At 38.1% G+C, this 19,879-nt stretch overlaps 2 protein-coding genes across 2 annotated transcripts; both read right to left on the bottom strand.

The window, feature by feature from the left end:
* Positions 1–6,783: 6,783 nt before the first annotated feature.
* Positions 6,784–9,276, bottom strand: LOC129743296 (uncharacterized). Its single transcript, XM_055735281.1, has one exon. The coding sequence runs from the start codon at positions 9,274–9,276 to the stop codon at positions 6,784–6,786; it is 2,493 nt and encodes an 830-aa protein (XP_055591256.1).
* Positions 9,277–9,281: 5 nt separating this feature from the next.
* Positions 9,282–11,990, bottom strand: LOC129743295 (uncharacterized). Its single transcript, XM_055735280.1, has one exon. The coding sequence runs from the start codon at positions 11,988–11,990 to the stop codon at positions 9,282–9,284; it is 2,709 nt and encodes a 902-aa protein (XP_055591255.1).
* Between the last annotated feature and the right edge of the window lie 7,889 nt (positions 11,991–19,879).

Genomic DNA, 19,879 nt, shown 5'->3' with positions numbered 1-19,879 from the left:
GTCATTTTTGTCATTTTTGTCATTTTTGTCATTTTTGTCATTTTTGTCATTTTTGTCATTTTTGTCATTTTTGTCATTTTTGTCATTTTTGTCATTTTTGTCATTTTTGTCATTTTTGTCATTTTTGTCATTTTTGTCATTTTTGTCATTTTTGTCATTTTTGTCATTTTTGTCATTTTTGTCATTTTTGTCATTTTTGTCATTTTTGTCATTTTTGTCATTTTTGTCATTTTTGTCATTTTTGTCATTTTTGTCATTTTTGTCATTTTTGTCATTTTTGTCATTTTTGTCATTTTTGTCATTTTTGTCATTTTTGTCATTTTTGTCATTTTTGTCATTTTTGTCATTTTTGTCATTTTTGTCATTTTTGTCATTTTTGTCATTTTTGTCATTTTTGTCATTTTTGTCATTTTTGTCATTTTTGTCATTTTTGTCATTTTTGTCATTTTTGTCATTTTTGTCATTTTTGTCATTTTTGTCATTTTTGTCATTTTTGTCATTTTTGTCATTTTTGTCATTTTTGTCATTTTTGTCATTTTTGTCATTTTTGTCATTTTTGTCATTTTTGTCATTTTTGTCATTTTTGTCATTTTTGTCATTTTTGTCATTTTTGTCATTTTTGTCATTTTTGTCATTTTTGTCATTTTTGTCATTTTTGTCATTTTTGTCATTTTTGTCATTTTTGTCATTTTTGTCATTTTTGTCATTTTTGTCATTTTTGTCATTTTTGTCATTTTTGTCATTTTTGTCATTTTTGTCATTTTTGTCATTTTTGTCATTTTTGTCATTTTTGTCATTTTTGTCATTTTTGTCATTTTTGTCATTTTTGTCATTTTTGTCATTTTTGTCATTTTTGTCATTTTTGTCATTTTTGTCATTTTTGTCATTTTTGTCATTTTTGTCATTTTTGTCATTTTTGTCATTTTTGTCATTTTTGTCATTTTTGTCATTTTTGTCATTTTTGTCATTTTTGTCATTTTTGTCATTTTTGTCATTTTTGTCATTTTTGTCATTTTTGTCATTTTTGTCATTTTTGTCATTTTTGTCATTTTTGTCATTTTTGTCATTTTTGTCATTTTTGTCATTTTTGTCATTTTTGTCATTTTTGTCATTTTTGTCATTTTTGTCATTTTTGTCATTTTTGTCATTTTTGTCATTTTTGTCATTTTTGTCATTTTTGTCATTTTTGTCATTTTTGTCATTTTTGTCATTTTTGTCATTTTTGTCATTTTTGTCATTTTTGTCATTTTTGTCATTTTTGTCATTTTTGTCATTTTTGTCATTTTTGTCATTTTTGTCATTTTTGTCATTTTTGTCATTTTTGTCATTTTTGTCATTTTTGTCATTTTTGTCATTTTTGTCATTTTTGTCATTTTTGTCATTTTTGTCATTTTTGTCATTTTTGTCATTTTTGTCATTTTTGTTATTTCTGGCTTTTTGTTCAATTAGCGATTGAATATTCTTGTTGGAGTCTATTAGTCGTAAAAAGTAATTTGTTGAAGTAAGGAATATTTTGCTGTTCTTTATGAAAAGTGGTGGACTGCTGAAATTCATTCTTTCCTAAGTGGTTTTTGCCTTTCTTTCAGAAAGGTATTGTTATCGGTCGATTTGGGAGATCCTTAATTTTGGGTCTTAGATATACCTTTATAGGTACCTATCGAATCAGCTCGACGAGTTCAGACGATGTCAGTGTATTTGTGTGTGCTGGTGTGATTTTTTGTAAACATTGTCCACACGTTTTTGCGAAACTGGGAAGTACAATAAAAATGATTTTCGTCTAAATAAATTTGATTTTTTTCCCTCTTCAATGTATAAAAGAAAGAAAAAAAAACAAAATAGTTTGAAAAAAAAATTTTCATAGTAATTATCATCAAATCATCACTCCAAAAAACGTGTCAATTTGGCTTGCTAGCCACAACCAGCAATCACTAAAATGAAAATTATCGTGTATATGACGTCATATACACGATGGGCGCGTTCGCTACACGCTATTCGCTACACGATGGGCGCACTCCGCTCCCACTCATAATGTCTTGACGACAAAACGAGCAGTAGAAAGGGAGTAAGAATTCTTATAACTTAACAGTTTTTTACTTTTTTACCAGCTCAGTGTTAACCGAACCGGTCGCAAAAATTTTGAAGCCGAAGCTTCAAAATCATATTGTGATAATGTGGAGTTTCATAAAGGGGTACAACCCCGAATTGCCATATCAAACCGATGGGTGTAGGGTTCAACACCGCATTTTTCTGCAGCGATGGCTGGCTTCGATACGTCGAAGCAAGCGTGAATCTGTTAGATAATTTTGTAGTAAGTTTGAAAAAGGGCGAACGCACCAAATGTAAACAAACATAGCGTAACATTTCATAAGGGCGAAACTATCAGTTAGCTCGAAAAAATAACGCTTTTGAAACTTCGGAACATCTAATCAAATCCTATTTCAAAAATCGACGCTATCTATTGGCCCTACCCGGATAAAAAAATCCCATTTTAAATAGGCGTAATTTCGCGTTCAAAAGAAAATGCATCAACAAAAAGTTTCACCCAATTTAATTTTATCAACTGTTTTAAAGTTTAAAGTGATTTTTTGTACAGACGTGTTAATTTCAAAATGTTGAATTCCCTGGACTTTAAAGTATTTCTGATTTTAAACTAAACTAAAAAAAAATCGGGTCCAATAGTGAGTTTCAGAATTCAGATTAAAATCCACAAATTCAGATGCAATCCAGCGCTAGACGATTTTCAAAACAAATTTACAAAACCGACATAATGGACAAAAATGTCAAAATAGTCAATTACTACAAAAATGACAATTGTTTAAATTTTCTTAAATTACAAAGTGTATCAAATTTACATAATTGATAAAATTGATAAAAATTACAAAATAGACAACATTCACAAACTTTAATCAAGTTTTAACAAGCCTGACATATTTCGCAAATATGGGAAAAATTTACCAAAATTGACCAATTTTGAATGGATTGACATAAATTATAACATTTACAAAATTGACAAAACTGGATAGATAAAATGAATATAAATCATAAAACTGAAAAAGTTTTCAAAATATGCAAAATTGACGGAATCAATTTAGAAAAAAATTAAACAAATTTACCAAACTGACATAATTTACAAACATTTCAAAATAGTCTATAATTACAAAAATGACATGATTGTTAAAATCATCAAAAATTACAAATTGGACCAAACTTGCATAGTTGACAAAATTGAAAAAAAAATGACAACATTCACAAACTTGATAACCTGACAAATTTTGCAAATATGGCAAAAAATGTGCCCTTTTAAAAAATCGACCTTACGTTGCGAATCATTCGTTGGCATACCCAGAATCCCATTATTTTCTTCCAATAAGATTCTATATTCCCTACCCAGAATGAGAGCAGCAGTGGTATAATTTTTTTCAAAAGGGCGTGCGGCCAAATGTTAACAATCAAATTGTGAGCTGGGTGAAAAAGTACCGTTTGAAGACTTACATTTTAAACCTAATTACTTTCAACGCGATTTTCTCGAAACAGCTTTCGTCGTTTCCAAAAATGAATCAACATAGAAATCAAAGTTTTTAGCATACCTATCAGGGGCATTCTTTCTTGTATACTAGTAAGAATGCCCCTGAAAGGTATGCTAAAATAATTTATACCACTGCTGCTCTCATGCTGGTTAGGGAAAATAGAATCTTATTGGAAATAAAATAATGTGATACTAGGATCAACTGATCTAGCAGTAGCATGTATATTGACAAGTTAAAGTCAAAAATCAAAAATAAATATTTTAAATATTGTCGAGTATAAGTTTTTGCATCATTCAATTTCACTTGCCGTTCTAAATGTTCTAAATGTTGACAAAACTACCCAAGTGGACAAAATGGACAAAATTTACAAAATTTTCAAAATTTACAAAATTCACAAAATTTACAAAAGTTACTAAGTTTACAAAATTTACAAAATTTACAAAATTAACAAAATTTATAAAATTGACAAAATTGACAAAACTAATAGAATTAACAAAATTGACAAAAATGATAAAATAGACATAATTGAAAATATTGACATTTCAAAGTTGTCAAAATGTTTAATATCTTTTGTTAAATCGATAGATAATTGTAATCTACATTGAAGCATCGTATTTTAGTTTAGCAGTTGAAAATTTATTTAATTTTTTTTCCATTTATTCGCTTCCTTTTCTTGAGAGGTTGAATTATTTGAAACACATGGTTAGGAATCTTTTTTAAAAATTATACCCTTCATTTTTAGACCTCTTCTATTTTATAAATATAAGATCATAATGTCATAGAAACGGGATCATACAAGATATCCCAGAATTCAATCCTTCAAAATTTTTCAATTAGTTTACAATTATGTTATTATTTATGTGAAAATTATAATTATTTCAAAATACCTTCATCCTTTAAAAAATTTAGAATCCTAATTTCTTAAATTCATTTAGGATTTACTACGTTCGAAATACTTTAATCATTACTCAGAATTTATAAATCGATCATTTTATTATTTTGTGTCATGTGTATCCAAATATAATTTTTATACTGTAAGAAAGGCTACAATCCACTGTTAAGTGTATCAAATCGGGTTTTTACCTGATGTTGAAAAAAAACACAATTTTTCCTCCCTACTGATTCATGTTTATTGCACGTGCTGTTCAATTTACAAAACAACCAATTCAAAATCTCCACACTCTGTCATGCATTGTCAATCTCGTCGATAGGTCATTGTTTCTCACTTCAAACTTCGAAAGACACATACAAGGGTCGAAAAATCCCATTCTTGGATGGTGGATGACTTTACTTTTTATTGTTGTTGTAGAAATTCTCATCACTTTTCTGGAGGAAAACCGAGTCGTAGGAAATCATTGATGGAAGATCCGAAATTAAAATCTGCCATCTGACACATCTTTGACTGATGCCGGAACCTTCCTGTCACGGAGGTGTCATTTTCATCATTATCCGGGAGAGAAAATAAAAGAAGCAACAATCGCCGACTGACTGACTGTCCAAATGCGTGAGGGTGCCAGGCTGGAAAGATCCCTTCGACATTTCAGCCACGCCATTCTGTGGTCGTCCTTAAGGGTGAATCGTTAAAAATATCCTTGAAGATGGCCCGGGAAAACTAGTCCCATTGGTGTTGAACTCTAAATGATTTCTCCATTTGGGAAAAACCACTGCACTGTCGTCGGGGAGAAAGAAAAGTGAAAAGGTGTTACGAAAAACGCCGAAGGTCCTTCCGTTGGCTGTTTGTTATTAGGATATTTTGCTCCTAACCCTCGCTTTTTCTGAGTTGCATTAATAGATTGATCTCGCTCATGAGGCAAGAAGTGCTTTTCATTGCTTCTAATTGAAAGCTGTCTTGTCTGTGTCAATCATGATGATGAGTGGTTCGGTTGGGTGTCTGCCACTGCGTTTTGATTCGGGTGCGTAATTACTGAATGGGTTTTCCGACGTCGTTTTTGCAACTGTTCGTCTTACTTTTTTTGTCTTTCGTTTCGCGAACGTATGTCTAATGATTATCAAGAATAACCCTCCTTCTGGTTTTTCGTTACATTTGAGGTTAATTTTTGTAAGGTTTCATATTTATAGATTTAAGCTAAATATTATTCATACCCCGAATTCATCCCCCCTTTCTTTCTGTCATGTTAGACTTGGATTGAAATTCAAACTAATCATCATTGTTCAAAACTTGCATCACATCAACATCTCAAATATCAGACTTTTTTCTGTTTACAAAAACTTTATTTGAGGCAGGCTTCTTAATGTTTTTCTCGTGCGTTGTGCCTACGCAGAACATTTTGATAAGTAAGAACGAAGAATAGATTTCAAATTCATACGAATTACAAATTTTTAACAATACAAAATAAAATCAAGAACACTTTAATATCAAAACCTGAAACTTTGAAATAAGATATCCCGCAATCCTGCAAACAATCCTGCAAAAACAAGTTGTTTGATTAAAAAACTTTTTTTTTCAAGCTTTCGAGAAAAGGTTTAGATATTGTGTTCTTCGTCAACATCTGATCTTTAAATAGGAATTAGGTACTTTCTAACAATATTTCAAAACAGGAATTTGAGATTGAAACATACGAGCAATTAAAATTAGATACATAGTTTTTGAAGGGATTAATTTGTGGGTTGAATTCCTGAAACAGGAAATAACGAAAGTGTCTACGATAGCTGGTCCTACCTGGTGGTCGACGGTGGACTGTATGGGCTTCGGCACGAAGGTAAGTAACCCCTAGACGAATGGTCTTGGACAGCTCTTGGGTATTATGGTTTGCAGGGATAATCCTTCAGAGTTGGGTTTCCGGGTACAAAAATTAACGAACACGCGTAATTTTACAGCACTACATTTACTTAAAACATTTGGTTTGATAAATTACAATAAAACATTTATTTGGGAAATTAGACCACGACCGTACTCAACTGATTCCAAATTTATTCTAATTTTTTAAAGACCTCTCTAACAATGCTTGGGTTTGTGTTTACAATTTGAAGTGATAGTGTATTCGTGAATCGTGACTGAATTATGTCGAATTTGTGATTGGGTGTTGATATTAGTGTGTTGGTGTACATCTTATACTAAATAGTTTTACAATTATTTCTTCCATCTCCTTCTCATTCCGATCCCTTAAGCAGTCAGTGTAGCCGATCCTTCTGATTCGTCTCGAATATGAACATTCTCGCCCCCCTGAAATTCCTCGGATTTCTGAAAAGATAAGAAAACCCTCTCGAACACACATTGGAATTGTTCAAATACCGCTTATTTCTCAGGTTCATTTTCAAGGGGCTGCAATCTAGGCGGCAGCAGACAAATTTTCTCAACTGCTCGTTTTATCGTTCCATGTTCCGTTTTAAGGCTAACTACGCGTACTACGCCATCTTCTCCAGGATGTACCGCTATAATACGTGCCATCTTCCAACGCAGCGGCGGTAAGTTCTCATCTCGTACGACTACAAGTTGCCCGACCTTAATCGGAACTGCCAGTTTCCACCGCTTAATTCTGCCTTGAAGCTGAGACAAGTATTCTCTTCGCCAACGCATCCAAAAATGTTGAAATCTTTGTTGGTTAAGCTGGAAGTGAGTTAATCTATTCGTGGGAAGTTCCGTCCAATTTTGCTCGGGGAGTTGAACCATTGATCTTCCTACTAAAAAGTGTCCGGGAGTCAAGGGTGTCAAATCATTGGGATCCTCCGAAAGTGGTATCAATGGTCTTGAATTAAGACACGCTTCGACCTTTATAAAGAGTGTGTTAAGATCCTCATAAGATGCTGCATTTTCTCCCAAAACTTTCAATAGGTGCTGTTTAGCCGATCTTACAGCGGCCTCCCACAATCCTCCAAAATGTGGAGCTGCTGGTGGATTAAAGTGCCACTGGATTCCCTTTTCGCTGCATCTACTGTTAATCTCTCGATGAAATTCACTGCTTCCCAAATTCTGCATGAGTTGTTGTAGTTGGTTTCGTGCACCGACGAAGTTGGTACCATTATCGGAGTACAGATCTGCGGGAATTGATCTTCTACCAATGAAACGCTCAAGTGCCTGTATAAATTTCTCCGTCGACAAATCGGTGACCAATTCTAAATGAACTGCCTTGGTACATAGACAAATAAAAAGGGCACCATATGCCTTAATTGCTGGTCGACGAGGCCCTGGGCGGACGAATATAGGTCCAAAATAGTCGACTACGGATTTCGAAAATGGTGGTGATGGAGTTACACGAGCTGCTGGCAGCTCTCCCATGAACTGCTCAACTGATTTTGGCCTTTGTCGGAAACAGCGTAAACAGTTATGTACTACCTGGCGTACTAGACTTCGTCCTCCAATCGGCCAATACCTTAGACGAACCGAGGCGAGCAAAAGTTGTGGTGCCGCATGTAGAAGCTCCTTGTGATAATGCTCTAGCAGCAGTCGAGTAAAAGGGTGTTTAGTCGGTAGCGCAATAGGGTGTTTTACATCTTCTGACTCGTCTGCATTACTTAATCTCCCACCTAAGCGAATAATGCCCTCACTACTAATTTTCGGGTTGAACCAACGTAGATCGGAATTATTAGCAATTGGGACCTTCTTCATCAACGCCTTGGTTTCTTTTGGAAATGATTCTCTCTGGATACAACGTATTATCGCATTTTCTGCTATTTTCAGTTCTTTTGTTGAAAGAAATCCCCTTGCTTTAACTGCTGGTTTGCTAAGATGATTCATCAGCCGAATCCAATATGCAGTCGAACGAATGAGCTTGGTAAAGGTGGAAAATTTAGCACAATAATTTTGTCCAAATTTCTCCTCATCTTCAACAGCGACGTATGCTGACGTTCTTCTAATCTCCTTCTCTGCTTCTTCAGGGCCCAAATCCTGGTTCTGGTTAGGCCAAAAGTTCTCTTGTTGCCGCAACCATTGGGGACCATGCCACCATAGGCTATTTTCTTGGATCTGTTCGGGATAAACGCCACGAGATATTATGTCCGCAGGGTTCTGTTCACCTGGAACGTGCCTCCACGGATGCTTCTCAGTCAGTCTTTGTATCTTGGATATTCGATTTGCAACGTATGTAGTCCATGTCGACGGGATGTGTTTTAACCATTGGAGTACACAGGTTGAATCCGTCCAGAAGTATATATCAATTTGTACCTCAAGCGCCTTCACAATACTTTCGGCTAGCTCCGCGGCCTTCAACGCTCCACAAAGCTCCAATCTTGGTATCGACTGTGTTTTAAGTGGTGCGATTCTTGATTTTGATGTTAAAAGCCTTGATGATATATTTCCATTGGCGTCAATACTACGAAAATACGCACATGCTCCGAAAGCCTTTTCTGATGCATCGGAAAATAAATGTAGTTCCTTACTTATCGCATTTGAGGTCACCGTACACCTTGGAATTTGCAGTTTGTTGAGTAGCGGAATTTGATCATGAAAAAGTCTCCACTTTTCCGCCAACATTCTTGGTATTTGAACATCCCATTCCAATTTGTTGCCATTTTTATCTTCAACACACCAGAGCTGTTGCATCATTATTTTTGCTGTTGTTATGACCGCTCCAATCAGACCCAATGGATCAAATAGCGTCGCAATGGAAGACAGTACCTTTCGTTTCGTTTGTTGTGTATTTGGGTCAATTGGTTGGATGGTGAACTGGAAACTAAGGGTATCGGTTTTTAATTGCCACAAAAGTCCAAGCGTTCGGACGGACGGATCAGGATTAAGCTCAATTTTTCCGTTTTTGGGTATCGCTAATAGTTCTTCTGGAAGATCCTGCATAATCTTTATTGAATTCGAATTGCTTCTGCTTCATCATCGGTTCCGGTTAGTACATCGTCCATATATACATCCTTAACAATGACCTCAGATGCCTTGGGATACCGCATCTTCTCATCTATACCCAATTGTTTCAGAACCCTGGTAGCTAAAAATGGTGCAGGTTTAGTTCCATAGGTTACCGTTGTTAATTCGTAGGTCTCCACTTCTTCGGTTCTTTCATTACGCCAAAGGATAGACTGCAAGGGCTTGTCTTCCTCACTAATTTTGATTTGTCGAAACATTTTTTCGATATCTGCTACAATCATGTACTGTTTGGTTCGACTACGAATGATAATTGATCGGAGATCATCCTGGATTACCGGCCCAGCCAGCAATATATCATTTAAAGAATTTCCATTTGATGTTGCACACGAGGCATCAAATACAACTCTGAGCTTAGTCGTTGTACTAGTCTCCTTTAAAACTGGTTGATGTGGAAGGAAACATCGTAATCTGCCTCTGTCTAAGCTGACTTCTGCTTTTCTCATGTGTCCAAGTTCCAGGTAGTCACTTAAAAACTGCATGTACTGGCTACAAATCTCCGGTTGCTTTGCTAATCTTCGCTCAAGACCTTGCAATCGTCGGTAAGCAATATCCCTCGAATCACCAATGTTGGGAAATTTGTTGTCGTCCTTGGGTAGGGTAACAGTGTATCTTCCATCGGCTCCTCTGCGCACCGTTCGTACAAACTGCTCTTCGCATCGCGATTCATTTGGGGAGTAAGTATTAGGAGGTTCTAGTTCTTCACTAATCCAAAATCGGGTAAGGCAATCATCCAAATTCAGTGAGGCAGCGCTGTTACATGTTGTATGCAGTGAGTCACCCAAATTATTGACCAATCCGGTCACAACCCATCCAAATACTGACTCGGTTAAAGTTGGCAATCCACTACCAAGGGGAATCTTCTTCCCAGTCTGGAAGAAGTCGAAGAAATGTTGAATTCCTAGTACTAGATCGACTACCGTGGGGGTACAATAAGACGGGTCTGCTAAAATAATTCCTGGTGGTAGTTTCCAATTGGAGGCATCGATAGTAACTGTGGGCAGATCAGCAGTAACCTTGGGTAGCACGAGAAACTCCATTTCCTCGCAAAAATTATTGAATCGGGACTTTATTGATACTGAAACCTGGTGTTTAACGTGGCTACTAGCTTGTCCTATTCCAACCACCGAGATGTTTGTTGATTCACGTTTTAATTTGAGTCGCTGACAAACTGCTTCCGTCATAAAATTACACTCAGAGCCAGAATCTAACAACGCTCTTACTGGATAGCTAAATCCAGTGCAATCATCAACAAGAACAACAGCTGTGGCAAGCAACATTGAAGTATTGGATCGTCGGGCTGTATATGATGAAGAAGTTCCCGCTGCTGACGAAGGCTCGATGGGCTGTGAGTTTTCTAACGCCGTTGGCATTTCAGTGAAACCTGGATTGGCGACTCTTCCTTCAGATTGAAAGCATAATAGTGTGTGATGTTTCCCTTTGCAGTTGCGGCAAACGTATGGAGAATTACATTTCAACGCAATATGACCTCGTCTGAAGCAGTTTCTACACATATTATGATTCCGAATCAATTGATCTCTCTCTGTAACCGGTAACTCCTTGAAAGCAGAGCATTGATGAAGCAGATGGGTTTCGGAACACGCAATACATCCATTCATTGTAAAGTTAGACGCACTATTTCCTGCACGGTTTGCCGGCTGCCTCCTGTTAAACTGCCACTGGTCTCTTTTGGTTTCAGTCTCATTCGAGGACAAACAGCTCAATACCTTCACACGTGTCTGTAGAAATTCGGTTAGATCCTTGACTTTATCTTTCTCTTTACTGGCAGAAAACTCTTCCCATGCTCGGCGCGTACTCGGATCTAATCTTGAACCCAAGATTTCCAATAAAAGTAGATCCTTGTAGTCCTCCGTATTAACTAGTTGATCAAGCGTTTGGACACTGCGTTCGAAACCTTCCAACAACGATTGCAGGAGCGCTGGTGATTCCTTCGGAACATATGGTAGATTGAATAACGCCCGAACCTGCCTTCGTTTCAAAATCTTGCTGTCATTATATCTTTTCATGAGAGTGTCCCAGGCCACCTGGTAATTAGCTGCAGTTATGGACAACGGATCGACGAGCGCTTTTGCTTCTCCTGCGAGGCATCCTTTGAGGTAGTGGAATTTTTCTACGTTTGGTAAATCAGCCTTGGTGTGTATCAACGACAGAAATAGGTCTCGGAAGCTTAACCACTCATCGACATCCCCGCTGAATGTTTGAAGCTTTATTTGGGGTAGTTTCACGTGTTCAACGGTTGGCAGAAGCGACGAATCCATAAATCTCGTTGATTGATGCGGCACTGCGGTATCTTCCAGCTCCTTGATCTTATCCATGAACTTTCCCTTCAAGTTGTAGTAGGTGTTAGCGAAACTCAATCGTTCCTGGCTGACCGAGCTCGTCTCTGGATTGTAGTCATCATGGTTTTCGATATCCACTAGGGTTTCATTCACTTTATCCCACAATTCATCTAACTTTTCCACTCTCACAGTAATCTGTTGCACTGATGTCACTCCTTCCAAGATATCCGCAAATGCTGATATGCTCTTAAAAATCTCGATATGCGATTTCAGTTTGGTGTGTAGATTTTTAAGCGGTGGAACCTTTGCGGCAGCGGTAGATGAAGCAGGCATTTTCCAAGTATTGACTCACGGAGTTGACAGATGAAAATTGGTGTTAGTATTTTACAAGATCCAAGCTTCGGCGTGGGACATATACTGTAGAGCTTAAACTTACTTTTGAAAGAAAGTCTGGCGCTTCTCTACAGATATGAAGTTGGCCGTCTTCAGGAAAAATGGTCGATGTTCAATAATCCAATCTCAGCAAGAAGAGTGCGTTTTGAGTGGAGAATAATGGATGTAGTATCTTTCTAAAATTGGCTTCGGCTTGTGACATATACTGTAGAGCTATAACTTACTTTTGAAAAAATGTTCAGGCGCTTCTCTACAGATGATGTCCGAAGTTTTAGAAGACAGCAACGATTTAATTTATCTTGAATGTGTCCAAGCTCGGCAATTCGGATGCAGTTCAAGAGGAAAAATTATATTGTAATTTCGATTCTAAACAAGCTTCGGCGTGAAACATATACTGTAGAGCTTAAACTTACTTTTAAGAAAATAATTCAGCGCATCTCTACAGATAGGCTCAATCGATGAAATTCAATCCAAAGTTGTACATCAGTCGAAAAGTACATCAGACAAAAGTACATCAGTTTACCCCTCGTAAACTCATCTCATCATCATCAGTGAAATCCAAATGATGATCGTTACCAAGTTCAAGTTCAAGTTTACCAATGTGTGTGTCGATTAGGTGGAATCATTCATTAGTTCTCGTGGTAATCCAGCAATGGCTGGTCGTGTTAAACGTCGGTCGATAAGGACTTTATAGTTTACCTTCGAAAAGAGTGTCTAACTGCCAAAAATGTCGATGATAGTTTTGAACGGGCTAAGTGTCGAGTCGAGGTAAATTTTCGGATGGATATAACGGGCTACCTAATCTTGAAAATTATCAGATTCTCCGCTTTCTGCAATATGGCGGTTTTGGTAATCTCTTTGCGGTACTCGGTGTACTAACAGGTGTAGGTGAAGAAAATGCTTTACTCGTTGAGATGGTGTTAGTGCGATTTCGGCCAACGATCACCAATACGCTGACGCACACGGGATGTTGGTGTTATTTATGTTTCGGATAAGGAGAAAAATGGTGGTGAAGTAAACAAAAATAATCCAAGCAGCAGCTGAACATAAACTAGTGTTATTCTCTTAATTTACCTGGAAGAACCAGGCCGGAGGTTCTAGTTTATGCAGCTTCCGGGCGGGCTAGTGTTGAATGCGTGTGATAATCCGTGATGCGTTGATGAAGGGATTTGTTCCAAATGTAAGAACCAGGCCGGAGGTTCTAGTTGATGCAGCTTCCAAACGGGCTAGTTGGGGAATCCGGTTATGCGTCGAAGAGTTGTTCCAGCTGCAACAACTTGCAGCCAGTAGGAATTTGTGGGATCCCGAGGTAATCCGTGTTAAACGCTCTTTTTAGTCAACCGCTAAATGGCGATAACAGTAGATCCTGGATCTTCTTCTTCTGGCACTGGTGAGTTGTTGGCGCAACCAATATTCCGAAATGGCGTTTTGGCGGCTTTTTAAGGTTTGGATAATGCTGATTGGCGATTTTTGTACCCTTCTGATGAATAGCGGATTGGATGTGGGATTTCACGGGCTCATCCGGTTCGAAGGACCAATGTCTACGATAGCTGGTCCTACCTGGTGGTCGACGGTGGACTGTATGGGCTTCGGCACGAAGGTAAGTAACCCCTAGACGAATGGTCTTGGACAGCTCTTGGGTATTATGGTTTGCAGGGATAATCCTTCAGAGTTGGGTTTCCGGGTACAAAAATTAACGAACACGCGTAATTTTACAGCACTACATTTACTTAAAACATTTGGTTTGATAAATTACAATAAAACATTTATTTGGGAAATTAGACCACGACCGTACTCAACTGATTCCAAATTTATTCTAATTTTTTAAAGACCTCTCTAACAATGCTTGGGTTTGTGTTTACAATTTGAAGTGATAGTGTATTCGTGAATCGTGACTGAATTATGTCGAATTTGTGATTGGGTGTTGATATTAGTGTGTTGGTGTACATCTTATACTAAATAGTTTTACAATTATTTCTTCCATCTCCTTCTCATTCCGATCCCTTAAGCAGTCAGTGTAGCCGATCCTTCTGATTCGTCTCGAATATGAACAGAAAGCTTAGATCATTTTGATCTATGAATTAAGACACGACTGCTGCTGTCAATGAATGAGTTCATTTTCGTGGAGCGGAAAGATTATTTAATCATTAAATTTTAAAATAAAGAGATTTAATCTTTTACTCGAGTAGATTTGATCTTTTATTTGGAGGACTTTAACCATTGTCAAAAATTATACAAAATTCATATATATAGAAGGTTCAGATCGCTTTCATTGCACAATCTAGAAACTTTTGAAAAAGAGGATTCAGAAAGTTTGTTCACAGCCATAAGTCTATAGCATAATATTTCAGTATTAAGTCAAAATCAATCTTAAGGCGAGATATGGGCATAACAAGCAACCGGGGAGAATTGGGACTCATGTTTTCCAAAGAAATACGCTTAATCTAAATTAATTTTTCACTAGAAACAGTTTAGTTGTTTCAATAGTATGAGAGAGTAGGGAATCATGGGCCGCTTTTTTTCTTTGCTCCATAACTTCTTTATTGTAAAAGATAAAAGGGATAAAAGGTATGATTTTCTACATTTCAAACGTATCATAAGGCATTTTTTAAAATTTTTGATATGTTATTTTTCCCAAGATATGACTGTTTAAAAAAAGCAAGGATTTCGAAAAATGGTGGGGATTGGTGGGCCACCAAATCCAAATTGACCAATTAACATGCAATGTTTATGAGTTGCTCCAAAACTGTAATTTCCTAATTCATTTCGTTATTTTAAACTAATTTCAGATGAGGAAATTAAAAAGAGAGTTGTGTATGATCACATAATTTTGAAAACGCGGCTCGCGATCGTACGGCAAAATTCATTATATAGTAAGGACAAAATATTCTTCATGACTGGCTAGTGGCTAGTGGCTAGTGGCTAGTGAACGGTAGACAATGTGCAACTCGAGACTACTAACCTTCGGGTAGTGGTCATATCACCTCTTGTCTGCAACTCCGATTCTCTACCTCCCCGTGGTGCTAGCTGGGGTGCGAGCAACCTTAGCGGAGATCGGGTACCCAATCCCGGTGGATGCTTTGGTCGCATGCAGACTGAGTTAGGGGGCTTCGTACGCGTGTCGAATGTGCCGGTTGAGAATCAAGGGCCGGTTCTTCAACATCAGCAACATCAACGTGCACAGCCCTCACCTCGGATGTACCGGTGACGACAAAGACGAATTCTACGCGCAGCTGGAGCGTGAATACGACCGTTGCCCAAAACATGATATCAAGATCGTCATCAGGGATTTCAATGCTCAGGTCGGCCAGGAGGAGGAATTCAAACCGACAATTGGTGGAAGGTTCAGTGCGCACCAGCTGACCAACGAAAACGGCCTCAGACTTATTGATTTCGCCGCCTCCAAACGAAAGGCCGTACGTAGTACCTTTTTTCAGCACCGCCTCCCACACAAGTACACCTGGAGATCACCGTACCAAACTCAATCACAGATCGACCACGTTTTGATCGACAGCCGGCACTTCTCGGACATCATCGACGTCAGATCCTGTCGGGGCGTCAACATCGAGTCGGACCATTATCTGGTGATGGTGAAGATGCGCCCAAAACTCTCCGTAGTAAACAACACGCGAAACAGGCGCCCGCCTCGGTTAAATATCGCGCGACTGAAGCAACCTGAGGTCGCAGCAGACTACGCGCAATCGGTCGAAGCAGCGCTGCCGGCAGAGGGCGAGCTTGACGAAGCCCCTCTCGTGGACTGTTGGGATACCATCAAAACAGCTACAACAGTGCTGCGGAGAACGTCATCGGTTATGTGGAGCGATCTCGACGGAACGACTGGTTCGACGAGGAGTGTAGGAGGGTGATGGACGAAGAGAATGCCGCGCGGGCGGCAGTAGTGCAAAGAGGCACCCGTCGAAATGTGGAAAATCACCGACAGCGAAAGAGGCAGCGAGTCCGACTTTTCCAGGAGAAAAAGCGCCGCCTGGAGGAAGAGGAGCTCGAGGAGCTGGAGCAGCTGCATCGTTCCCAAGAAACACGAAAGTTCTATCAGAAACTCAACGCATCCCGCAAAGGCTTCCTGCCGCAAGTCGAAATGTGCCGGGATAAGGACGGAGGCATCCTGACGGACAATCGTGAGGTGATCAAAAGGTGGAAGCAGCACTTCGATGAACACCTGAACGGCGCACATGCAGGAGATCAAGGCGGTGGGGGAAGGTACATCGCCGGCGTAGCCAACGACGAAGACGAGCCACTCCCAACGATGAGTGAAGTTAAGGAAGCCATTCGCCAGCTGAATAGAAACAAGTCGGCCGGGAAGGATGACATCGCAGCTGAACTCATCAAAATGGGCCCGGACAAGTTGGCCGATTGCCTACACCGGTTGATAGTCCGGATCTAGGACATAGAACAGCTACCGGAGGAGTGGAAGGAGGGGGTAATATGCCCTATCTACAAGAAGGGTGACAAATTGTACTGTGAGAACTACCGAGCGATCACTGTCCTCAATGCCGCCTACAAAGTGTTGTCCCGAATCCTACTCCGCCGCCTAACGCCACAAGCAAACAGATTCGTGGGAAGTCATCAGGCCGGCTTCATGGAGGGACGGTCTACGACGGACCAGATATTCACATTACGGCAAATCCTCCAAATCCATCCTCCTACTATGGACTCCACAAGCAACTGCGGTCGAGAAGACTTAGCCCTCGCACGAAGTGTAACCTGTATATGACGCTCATTAGACCGGTTGTTCTCTACGGGCACGAGACATGGATATTGCTCGAGGAGGACCTGCGTACACTCGGAGTATTCGAGCGACGAGTGTTAAGAACCATCTTTGGCGGCGTACAGGAGAACGGAGTGTGGAGGCGAAGGATGAACCACGAGCTCGCGCGACTCTACGGCGAACCCAGTATCCAGAAGGTGGTGAAGGCTGGCCGGATACGCTGGGCAGGACATATTGCGAGAATGCCGGATGACTGTCCTGCAAAACAGGTGTTCGCCTCGAATCCGGTAGGAACAAGACGAGCAGGGGCGGAACGAGCAGGGGCGGAACGAGCGAGGTGGTTAGACCAAGTGGAGCGTGATCTGGCGAACGTGGGGTGCCCGAGAAATTGGAGAACGGTTGCCATGGACCGGGTGAATTTTAGGAATTATGTTCGTCAAGTTATGTCGTGAGACGGAATACTATGTAAATAAAAAATAAATAAAATAAGATATCACCTACAAACTTCTTATTGCTTTTATTATCCTATACAAACCCCCTTTGTATAAAAATATTTTTCGAAAAATCACCAAATTTTTCAAATAAATATTTTTATTAATCAGTTACAAGTCTGGGCTAAAATGCATCAAAATGCAAAACATAGGTTCACCTTTTAAATCCCGTTTCGAAATGCCGGAAAATGATTGTTTTGCATTACGCGTGTGTTAGTTTCAAAATTTCATCCATTCAAACAATAATTTTTATTATGTCAGCTAGTAGATTTTTAGTTGTATAACTGGTAAAACAAATTTTTTTTTTCTGATTACCTACGTCATTTTGATGTCTCATCAACCTTAAACATTAAGTTTTCAACGATGAACATTAAGTTTTAAGAAGCCATTCAAGTTGAAATATGTTGCATGATGCCCGGTTGACGGTACTAATCTAAGTATAAGATGAATACAACATTATATATTTTACGCTTTTTAGGTTCAACCAGAAGGTTTTTTAAATTCAATCGTAATGCGTTCAATTAATCATGAAAGAAATCGGCCAGTAAATATAAAGTTATCAATGAAAAACTATTTTTGTTTTCTTTTTACGAGCAATATTTCTCAAAATTCCATTCACAATGAAGGCTTAATGCAAGCTTTTCCTGTAGTCAGATCTTGCTTAAGCTCGGCATGTGATCTTCTGGTAAGCCATGGATCAAAAAGGTATTTTACCTTTTACGGTCTTTCTTGTGAACACAAGAAAACTTCTCATAAAACTTTTTTAACCCTCCAAAGCTGTTCGAGTCAATATGACCCGAAGCGCACATTTCAAACATCTGGGGAGAACTGGGAATTTTGAAAGACCAAGTATGTTCTCTGAAAATAATTATCAAATCAACGACAAAAAATCAAAATTTGAGTTTTGGAAATCGGTTCATTGGGAAATGAAATACAGCTAAGCAAAGCCAAAATTGGATGTCTTTTTTTTTAAAGTAAGATTTTTTTCTACCGGAAGATCTGAGATAGCGGTCAAAACTATATATTGTCGGATAGATGGATTCTTAACAATTTCGAACATCAACGAAACACTTAAATACAGAAAAGCTGTCAGACGTTATACGTGTTCTAAAAATAAAATTGGTTTTCGGACTTTTCACTTCCTGAACCAGTTTCTGATAACCTGGTAGTACATATCGACTTTATTTTTAAATGTTGAGTAATTAGAATAAATTACCTACACAATGAGTATAATACCATGAAAACCGGTTAACATTTACAGCCAGGAGAACTAAATCAAACCACAACTCAAATTTTCCCGAAATGGATATTTAGCTGTAACTCTGTAAATTTTACATACAAGTAAAGTTCGGATGATCTATAGCAAATTTTTTCACCTGTAACCCTCATCCGCATTAGAGTGTCATATTGACTCTATTACAAGATTGAATGCTTGTAACTTTTTTCAAAAGCTTCAAAAAAGAAAAAAAAAATATTCGGGGATCCTAAATGAATTCAAAAGTTCTTTAATATTGCATCTTTACTTTATAAGTTTCATTGTAATCGGTTAGATATAAAAAGAGTTATGACGATTTTAGCTTGGAGTGTCAAATTGACACTCCTAGTGGTGATTAGGGTAATGAATCTAATGCGGATGAGGGTTAATAGAAAAGAAGAAATTTAAATTTGATGTTGAAAAGACCGAGATATGTGGATTTAGAATCGAGCATAAATCAAAATCTTAATTTCATTTTAGAATTCAGCGATCAATTTTATATATGAATTATGGGCCAGTTAATAAACTTCAACTTTTATTAACTTTTGTATATAAGTTTAACCAAACGGGGAGTGGCATTTTCACACCTTGTTCGTTTTTGGCAACATTCGATTTGGCAGCATTCGATTTTGACACACATGCCAGAATCGAACGATTTTTTTTGAACGACTGCACTTTATAGTTTTCGCTATAACAGGACCACGACAATTTGACAACCATCATAAAAACGTTTTAAAGTTCTTAAATGTTGATAAAATGCAACAAAAAAAAATAATTTAAAAAAAATTAAAACTAGGTACTCAAAAATGATGAAAATTTCATTAAAAAAACATACAAAATATTAAAAATGACAAATATTTAGCTAGAAAATCATGAAGAGTGATATAAATAGCAAATATGACAAAAAAACTTTATAAACAAAACATTAAAAGTTAGAGGCGAACCAGCCTGTGGCTAAAAACCTCTAAAAAAAAATTAAAGTGTTAAAAAAAACATTAAAAGTGTTCCAACAATGAAAAATCACTAAAAGTGGTCAAAAGTGGACAAAAAATTCAGATTTTCTGTGATTTTACCCAAAAATTCTGTGATGATTTTCTGTGATGTTAACTCTGTGGCGTACTTAACCGCCGTTCCCTTATTTCGTCATCGCATCGAATCATCCAGAACATTCCACATCCAGAACCCACGACGCCTGCGCCAGCCAATCAGCGACGCGACAATTACGTCAGCCAATCAGCGACACGCAATGTCAGGTAGCAGCAATTACCGGCGACAGACAATAGCCGGCTACCAACAACAACAACAGCAGTCGACAGCGAAAGCAGACAATAGCGAACAACAATAGCAATAACATACA

This window comes from Uranotaenia lowii, chromosome 2 (genome assembly GCF_029784155.1).
Source record: "Uranotaenia lowii strain MFRU-FL chromosome 2, ASM2978415v1, whole genome shotgun sequence".
NCBI lineage: Eukaryota > Metazoa > Arthropoda > Insecta > Diptera > Culicidae > Uranotaenia > Uranotaenia lowii.
The sequence above is the reverse complement of the archived record's forward strand: the minus strand, read 5'-3'. Positions and strand labels throughout refer to the sequence as shown.